Below are 9,803 nucleotides of genomic sequence, written 5' to 3'. Positions count from 1 at the left end.
TTTATTTTGTCTGTTTCTTAAATTCGCAAGAGCTTGAATGTATTTTACAGGAGAAAGCATCTGCACGAGCTAAACACTGCCCCGCTCTCTGTGTATGCCATCTATCTGAAGCTGTCTGGTCCAAACAATTATGATATTTACATTTTAGTAATTTAGCAGACGCTCTTATCCAGAGCGACTTACGGTTAGTGCGTGCATACATTTTTTTCATACTGGCCCCCCGTGGGAATCGAACCAAGCGCCATGCTCTACCAACTGAGCTACAAGGAGGCCTACATTGTTGCTGCCCATCGCGTTGAAGGGAAGCTAGCGAGCATTTGGCCTCCCTTGATAAAAAAAAATAAAATAAGTATACGAAGTTTACCTGTCAGTGTTGCGCTAAACTGAGCGAGCTCTACTGTGAATGGTCCTGGCTCACCCCAAAAAAAAAAAGTAAAGGGAAGCCAGCTTGGATTTTGGCATCATTCCTATCAAATCCCATTGAGCGCCAACGTCATTGACGAATTTGGAATTGTTGCATCTCGTTGTGTTGTCCTCCGGTGACTAGCTAGCTAAAATTGGCCCTTTGCTAAATTAGCCTTGGATTTGGGTTTTTTATTTAATTCTCTGTACTGGCCAATGATTATAACTGCGATTCTGATCCAATCGTTAATTCATACATTAACTAGCTAACGTTGCCCATGAATGGAAGTTAGGCAGGCGAGCAAGCATTTAAACCAGGTAGCCTAGAACAACAGCGTGTACTGTATGACCGGGTGTATGTTTCGTTAACATGAGAGGACGGCATTGGCGTTTCTCTACAAGTAGAGTGAGTCGACATGTTTCTCTACTTGCACGAACGCACACAGATCAGAACCATGGACAGTCACTTTTAGCCTAAACAGAGGCGATATGGTGGCAGCTCCTGTTTCTTTGAGATTTGTGTTAACACTGGTTCTAAATCTGTAGTGGTCTGAAATTAAGTTGCTTGACCAAGCTGTAGGTCATGTTACTGTACATGCAATATGCTCTGTGGACGTAACTGGACAGCGGTTTTGTGATAAAATAAAGTTTATTCTGCTGCTATCTTGTCTCCTTTAGGCCTATATATCATGGTGGCAAGGCATATATAAATTAACAGGTTATAGAGCAAACACAATTATCACAACCGGTTGTAATATGGCTTCCCCTGTGATTTTTACCCACACACCTCTACTGGCTGTATGTAACAAGATACAAGTCATCGAATGAACTGTTGGGTGGTCAATGAATACAATTCCAAATTTTTGCAAAAATTTTTTTTTTGCTTCTCCGGTACGTTTGTTATAGGACATTCCTTTCTAAGATGCGCACTTTTTTGTTTGTTTTAGATTGCCTGCTGTTGGGAACAGCTAATTGAATGATTTGACCTTGATATTGACCCAAAGAAAGGCATCGACTTAAATGAGCACACGGCACTGGCAGTTATACTTTTGAGTTTACGTATCAGTCTGTAGTTGATTCGCCAACTTAATATGCATGATTTACCGACCATTGACTTATTAAAAGCAAATCGAGTTAAACTGATATGGCTGGGTCAGATGGCGTGTATTATCTACTTAATATTCATAAGATGGGCGTAACTGCAAGGGACTCATCGATACATAAACCAGGAGGCCCCGCATCTCATTCGTTCCCATCTGCTGCAGGTCGGTCGCAATAGTCTCAAGGTGTTTTGTCGGAGGTAAGATCTTGCAAAATACTTTTGTTTGTGAACTTTTTAATTCGGGACAGTACCAAGATGGTGTGGCTGTAAATTTGTGGCTGACATCACCCGAGGAGTCTGAACGTGGTTATATATGTAACTAGCAGCTAGCCTAACATAACATTCTCGTGATAGTAAATTGAATTCAAAGTCCGGATTTATGGACAATTATATTGTGGTGGTATGCGAAAGTCCCCCTTTCTTGCGTTCGTCGTTAAAGCAAGGCAATGCCCACATTTCACTCTGAGCGCGCTCACTAGTCGATACAATGACGCAGTGATAGCTGGCTAGCCAGGGGCTTCCATTACGTTAACACGATTGTAAATGCCATGGCGCCGTTGTGATTTAGCTGGACAATGTTGAACAAAGGGAGTTGAATCTAGTTAGGCCTAGTACATATGGGGGCGGGGAACAGCATTACACGAGTTGGCTAGCTTACTGATTCAAATAAACAATCGCACCACGGTCATCCGCTTGTCCAGCGAGGCTTGCTTTTTGAGACAGAACGCACATTTCATTGGCTAGGTAGCTCGCTAGCTACCGTAAGCTTGCGCTCTAGCTACGGTATATTGGAAAGGGAGGACAGCAGAATTAGCTAGCTACCGGGGCAGGATGATCTTGGGCCTTTCCGACGTAAACCCCCATACGCATATTTTGGGTACCAATACATGTTTTTGTTTGTTTTTTTATTAAGCGAAATCAACTGTTAACTATAATTTTATTACAGCGTGTATTTGCACCATTGCAAGAACTGAACATGGACAGATGTTTGAATCCAATAATAACCTGCTACTAGCTAACAATCTGAACCATTGCATCAATAATAATAATAATAATAATAATAATAAACATGTTATTTCTTCCCATCTATAGTGGTGAAAAGGAAGGATGTCTGACGAAGGGAAGCTTTTTGTGGGTGGCCTGAGCTTTGACACTAATGAACAGTCATTAGAAGATGTGTTCTCCAAATATGGGCAAATATCTGAAGGTAAGTAACTGTTGGATGATTGGTGCAACAATTTTTTTATTTGGGCATGTGGTCTGCTATTTGGACATGCTTTGAATGATACCCATCTTGCAAAGTTGCCCTTTGTCTATAGTCTTTAACTTTCTTTTTCCTCTGCCTAGTTGTTGTAATTAAAGACAGAGAAACTCAGAGGTCCAGGGGCTTTGGTTTCGTCACCTTTGAGAACCCGGATGAGGCCAAGGATGCTATGCAGGCCATGAACGGCAAGGTGACAAATTAAACCTAAACTCCGCCTTGGAACGCAACTATGTCTTCACCGTGCAATGACCAATATTAATGGTGTATTATCTTCCCCCAACCTTATCTGTGTCAGTCTCTTGACGGCAGACAGATCCGTGTCGACCAGGCTGGCAAGTCTGGCGGTGGTGGCAGGTCCGGCGGTGGATTCCGAGGGGGCTCGTCGGGCGGCAGAGGAGGTGGAGGAGGATACTTCCGTGGAGGCAGAGGTGGTGGTGGTGGAAGAGGTGGGCGTGGCTTCTCACGAGGCAAGTTTGTTGTTTTCTGTCCTCCAGCATCCTGCACTCGAGTTTCCCTCCCATGTTTGCCTCGGAGTGACTGACTTACACCCCAGTCCCAACCCTACAAAGATGTCCTCAAACCTTCGCTAGCCTTGGATTCTGTGACTTGCAGAACTAACCAGAAGTAGTCAGTGCGTGCACCCCGTGCTCTGACCCTCCCCTCTGGTCCCTCATCCTTAATAACCACTCCTATCCCACTGGGCAAAAACTGGTTGAATTAATGTTTCCACATAAAAATATATAAAATCAGTTTGATATTGAATCAATGTAGAAAACTGATTTAGATTTGAAAAAAGTAATCAACAGGGATTTCGTCATTTTTTTCCATACCCAACTTTTAACCTAAATCCAATGACATGGTCACATTTTTTGTTGATTTGACGTTGAATTCACATTAGTTAACAACTCAACCTTTAAGTCAAAACAAGATGTTGAACTGACGTCTCTGCCCAGTGGGATGTTCTCATGTCTTGTTTTTGTTTTGCAGTGACTGTTGCAGTTGTCTGGTAGCTGTAGAGGTTTGATTGAACCATCTGTTAGGCTACTGATAGCATGTCAAAACTAAACAGTGGTGTCCAATATTCTCTTGTCAACTAACTGACCCATAATATGAATACATGACTGCTTTTAGCCCACCTTGAGGCAGCTGTTGACCACTGGTTCTATTACAGGTGGTGGAGAGCGGGGATATGGCGGTGGACGTTACGACAACAGAAGTGGAGGCTCATACGGATCAGACCGAGGCTACTACAACAAAGACAGGTGAATAATTGATACACCACCTCGGATACATAGAAGTTACATTTGCATATACATAGCTATGTAAGGCAATCGATAGTTTGAAAAGACAAAGGATAGATTCTATAAATGATTCTCAACACATTTCAAAAAGCGATGTGCCCATTTTGACAGTAGGCAAGTACTTTTAGGAATACCGTTTTTCTATTTGATATTACTCAACTGCTCATCCAATTCTTGTTTACTGATGTACATTTCTTCTTCTGTCCACAGAGCGCAAGGTGGAGGATACGGAGATCGTTCTGGAGGTTTGTACAGAGACCGCTACGATAGCTATGGTGAAGCTTCTTATAAGCTTACACAAGTGTAGGGAGTCAGGATAGGCGGCCAATCCGGTGCCTGGACAGCCACATCCCTGCAAGCTGCCATAGATTTGGAATCGGCCAATCGACACCAGACTCAAGGCAGTTCCTTGACCTGTATAGGAGCTGGATGGGCTCCACTCAGACCGGGTTTGCCCCCCTATGGTGTTGGGCCAACCGATGGATGACAATATCAGTTAAATTAATGAAATAAGTCATTTTCTCAATTCATGAAGCTTTCCTTTAGTCGTATAATGGAGAAACGGATTCCCATTCTTGCCTCACTATATTGAGAAATACACCCTCCCAAGTTACACTTTTGGTCTTTCACCTAAAGCGCTACATAATTCATCTTAAAGAATAAAGGAGAGTTGCACATGAACCCTGTGGTGGGTTCACTGGGCATTTCCTGCAAACAAATGCCCTACCAGGTTAGTATTGTAAAATGGGAGTCATTGGCGCTCGTTAAAGGTATGCAGTATATGAAAGACCCAAGATACCACTTCAGCTCAGCATCCATTCCTTTAGGGAGCAGCAGTGGAAGAGAGGGTCTGCAGATGGGCCTTAGTGTACTCGTGTTTCCCTCCTTGTTGGAGAGCCTGGGACCTCATCATTAACCACTTGGCTTTCTCTTCTCTGAACAGGCGGTGCTGTTCTCAGTGGTGCACAGTGAGGCCGCCTCCTGTAGTTGAAATATGTTGAACTGAAGAAACAGTATGTTGAAGGCCCAGTTTAGCACAGCAAAAAGCCAAGGTAGGCTGACCTCAGGCTGCAACTCTCTTGGTGCGAGCTGTCAGGGGTCATAGCATTAGCTCTCTACTTCCTGCTTTTATTGTCATAAGCCTTTTCTCTCTGTCTTGCAGCAGCTTGTTTGTAGAAGTGTATTTTCCTTTGCTTCTTTGCCTTGCAGTTCAAGGATCTGCACACACACACAGTGGAGCCAGTCACTGGTTGACGTAATCAGTTATTTGCAAGAGTAGTAACATAATTATCCTGTCTGTTCTTGTTTAGTTTGTTCTTCAAATGTTTTCTATCCATGGAAAAGACTGACGTAATATTGCTTTTGTGGAGTTAGATTGAGCTTGCTGAATGAAAACAATGAGGTTCTACTCTGATGGCTTGCCTTCAGATAACGTTTTTGTCACAGTGTCATTCACACCAGCATAAATTGCTATCAAATCTTAAGTATCTTCAAAAGGGATTAGCTTTCAGTAGCAGCAGGGCCATTTCGAAAGACGAGCCTCATACCTTCCACAGAATCACGATAACCTGTGTGTTTTCCAACTTCCTCTGCAGGTGATGAGGGTGGCTGGTAGGACGGAGGCGTCCGGATGTCTCGTCTGGGCACGGCCCCTGGTATGGCCTGGTCCCAGCCCAGGGCCTGCTGCGCCGCAACACTTTAAATCTTCTGAAACTGACCATGTAGATAAGAGCAGTCCTGGATAAGTGCGGGGAGGGCTGGCTCGCACTCCGAGCCACCCACCACCGGTCTGTTCCAAGTTTAATTTTTTTTTAAACTTTCTGATCCTCATTTGTTATTGAAAACCGCAGAGAATGACTTTTTCATTTACAGTTTTTGTGGGGAGCTCGAAAGAGCAAGGCTCATGTGCTGTAGGCCGTTGCCTCACTTTGGGCAGTGCACGCAAGAGGCACGACCTAAAAGACAGGGAATATATCTTGGATAGATCATGGTAACGCTTTTGTAGTTTTTAAAGCTCTGCTTTGTAACAAAGTACAAAAACGCTTGCACTTATTTTGTTTGATTGTGACTGCTTTGCCAACTGATAATGGTGATGAGTCTGAATGAGGTACATGCACACAAAGGTCTGAACCTATCACCACCATTATGTCTGCACTGTTCTGCCTGACCGAGAGAGTAGAGTAGGAGTAGAGATGTTCTCTAATCCACTGGGCTTGTTAGGATCGCTGTGCGTTCCGGTAAATGAAGAGAACCTGCTCAATTGTTTTCTGGAGCGCTGACCTGTTGCTTGACTGTCCTGTCTATGGCAGGTTCTCGTCTAATTTATTTTGGTGTCTACTGAGAACTGTTATTTTATTAGCTGCACATTTTCAATAAGGAATGTTTTTGTGTGTTTATCTGAGTCACACAACGGTTTCAAGTACACACAGCGCTGAAATAATGTGAAGCGGGACAGTTCTACTACTTATGATCTCGTTTCAACAAACCTACTTTTTATGAGGATACAAATGGAGTGATTTCACAACTGTTCTCGTCATAGCATCAGTGGTTTTGTATTTGTTTTGTTTTTAAGAGTTCTGTATCTTCATGGTTGTATTTTTCCAAAATAAAAAAACATTTACAATTCTCTGTTGCTGGTTTTGACATGGGCAACATTAAATAGGCATATCCATATTCTAGTAATCTGCAAGCATTTAAAATACTTAATAGATATACTCAGTGGCTTGTTTATTAGGTACACCACCCCATTCACGAAATTGGTTCGCTCCTACAGATAGTGAGTCACGTGGCCGTGGCTTACTATATAAAGCAGGCATTCAGTGACTGTTCGATAGAAAGTTAGAATGGTCAAAACGAGTGACCCAAGTGACTGAGTGTGGTATGATCGTCGGTGCACTGGTTCCAGTATCTCAGAAACGTCCGGCCTCCTGGGCTATTCACGCACGACAGTGTCTAGGGTTTACCAAGAATGGTGTGACGAACAAAACATTCAGTCAGCGGCAGTCCTTTGGGTGAAAACAGCTTGTTGATTAGAGGTCAAAGGTGAATGGCCAGAGTTGTGCAAGCTAACAGGAGGGCCACAAACAGGCAAATAATGGCTCAGTACATCAGTGGTGTGCAGAATGACATCTTGGAACACACAACTCGTCGGTCCTTGTCACGGATGGGCTATTGCAGCAGATGACCTCAACGGTACAGGATGGTGTGGGGAATGTTTTCCTGGCACATGTTAGGTCCCTTGATAAAGGGGGGTCTGACCCGGTACTAGACGGGTGTACTTAATAAACTGGCCACTGAGTACATTTGAGATGCTATTGAAAGTAGTACCTGAGTAGATATGAAATTATATTCGCTGTCTGCAGTACACATGAATTCACACATGCTAATGAATATGAGTAAATAGAAGTCATGCTAGCTATTGGAACATCCAGGCAAGAGATTATTTTCTGGAAAGTCACGTGAGAAGTAGCGGTTTATAGGCCATGCTGGGATAAAACAATTCCAGCAGAGGGGGCTGTTGTCTGTTCTGTAATCCATTGCCTGTGCAGCCAAAACTACCCTGAAACTGATCAAACCAATGATTCGCCAGTATAAAATGTAACAAATTCAACAGATCTAGCCTGGTATGCCAGGGCTGATACTGGCTCAATATGATGTAAATTCGGTTGGGATGCTATCATACAACATTGATATTTTTTAACTTTTCTTCTGTTGTCTCTTCTGGTTGGCACAGAAGAGACAATTTATGTTGACCTTGGAATACATCCCAGACTGTTTTGAAGGTCCAAGCTGTTTAAAAAAATCGCAATATCAAATCATTTCTGGGTAACAATTAAAGGGATAATCCACCCCCAGAAATACAAATCATGAAACTCCTTTCAATTTGGTGAAAGCCTATGTTCTATCATTGGGTAAAATACACATTTTCCACATGATTTATCTTTTTAAGTGGTCCATCTCGGAAATCAGGAAATCGTAGGAATGCGTCATAGGTAGTACATGGTTCTCCTTGCTGGAAAAAAATCAGCCAATATATGGTATGGGCATATGTGTCTAGAACACATCCATCCATTTATATCATAATGACAAATTATATATTTTACTTAGACGTGCTCAATCTAAACAGTGTACCAAATTATTCAACTCAGTACCATCTCGCAATGTGCCTGTATGTCTGTGGGAAACGTGGGAAATGGCCGTTGTTGCCATAGCAACGTCCTCTGCACTTGCTCTGTGCCATTCTTATTATACTTCGGTGCTCTGAGCAGAGAGAACTGCAAGTTGGAACTCAGATGCTGAAATTGACTGGTGTTATTGTGTGTAGCTACGTTTGCTAGCTAGCTACCTAGCCAGCCCAGAGAGAGCATTGCATTGTGGGTTTTGTAGTCAATTTGAGCTGCAACAGATTTCAACAACGATTTTCACATGTTGATACCAACCTTGTTATAATGAGAAAATGAAACATTTGTTCACCAAAAATATTGTTTTCACATATTAGTGTTATTTAAAGCTGTTAATCGTAGGAATTTGTGGTTTGGGGTGGATACCCTTTAAGTACCTGTTTTCAATAAAAATGGTCAAAAAGGAACACAAATATATTCTTAGCAAAGAACAGTTTCTCAAGCAAGAATTTTGCTAGGACTGTCTGGGAGTCTGAGTGGGGAGGGGAAAACTGAAAACTAGCTGTTATTGGCAGAGAGGTTTGGAACTATTTTTGTTATGGGTCCTCTGTAGCTCAGCTGGTAGAGCACGGCGCTTGTAACGCCAAGGTAGTGGGTTCGATCCCCGGGACCACCCATACACAAAAATGTATGCACGCATGACTGTAAGTCGCTTTGGATAAAAGCGTCTGCTAAATGGCATATTTTTTTTATTTTATTATTTATTATTTATTAACTAACTTTATTTTTTATTTTTATATAATTTAACTAGGCAAGTGAGTTAAGAACAAATTCTTATTTACAATGACGGCCTACACCGGCCAAACCCTGACGACGCTGGGCCAATTGTGCGCTGCCTTATGGGACTCCCAATCACGGCCGGTTGTGATACAGCCTGGAATCAAACCAGGAGGTCTGTAGTGACGCCTCAAGCACTGAGATTTACATTTTACACTTTAGTCATTTAGCAGACGCTCTTATCCAGAGCGATTTACAGTTAGTGAGTGCATACATTTTTCATACTGAGATGCAGTGCCCTAGACTGCTGCGCCTGGCTGAAATTTCAGGCGATCTTTTCAAACAGCTCTCACACTAAAAGGGCATTATCATAATTTTCATTTCACAGTATTATTCCAACCTCATAGTGTGGATATATATATCAGGAAAATCGCGTTTTGGACTGCACTGGGCCTTTAATGTATTTTACATTAACATGCCATTTAGCAGACGCTTTTATCCAAAGCGACTTACAGTCATGAGTGCATACATTTATTTGTGTATGGGTGGTCCCGGGGATCGAACCCACTACCTTGGCGTTACAAGCGCCGTGCTCTACCAGCTGAGCTACAGAGGACTACATGGACTGTATGTTATTCAGATGTGCACAAGGGGGCAGTCTTGTTTTAAGATTGTTGGTGTGCTCAATGTATTTTACTGCTCATATATTATCAACATAGCCTACTGCAAAATGCAGTAAGCATCTGCCAGAAATAATGTGATTGCCTCACTGTTGAAGGGACAACTTGATCAAAGCACCTCTTCTCAGTTTGCTCATATTGATATTCACAAATAAA

The 9,803-nt window shown here is 42.5% G+C and overlaps 1 protein-coding gene across 1 annotated transcript; it reads left to right on the top strand.

Annotated features, from left to right (window-relative positions):
* Nucleotides 1-1,621: 1,621 nt before the first annotated feature.
* LOC311131343 (cold-inducible RNA-binding protein B-like) lies at nucleotides 1,622-6,694 on the top strand. The gene is made up of 7 exons (XM_084164284.1): nucleotides 1,622-1,702; nucleotides 2,597-2,711; nucleotides 2,852-2,958; nucleotides 3,064-3,214; nucleotides 3,940-4,030; nucleotides 4,280-4,314; nucleotides 5,665-6,694. The coding sequence occupies exons 2-7, from the start codon at nucleotides 2,612-2,614 to the stop codon at nucleotides 5,682-5,684; spliced, it is 504 nt and encodes a 167-aa protein (XP_084020410.1). The 5' UTR covers nucleotides 1,622-1,702; nucleotides 2,597-2,611; the 3' UTR covers nucleotides 5,685-6,694.
* The last annotated feature ends 3,109 nt before the right edge of the window (nucleotides 6,695-9,803 follow it).

Source organism: Coregonus lavaretus (assembly GCF_964263955.1).
Source record: "Coregonus lavaretus genome assembly, chromosome: 6".
In the NCBI taxonomy this organism is placed as follows: Eukaryota; Metazoa; Chordata; class Actinopteri; order Salmoniformes; family Salmonidae; genus Coregonus; species Coregonus lavaretus.
The sequence above is the reverse complement of the archived record's forward strand: the minus strand, read 5'-3'. Positions and strand labels throughout refer to the sequence as shown.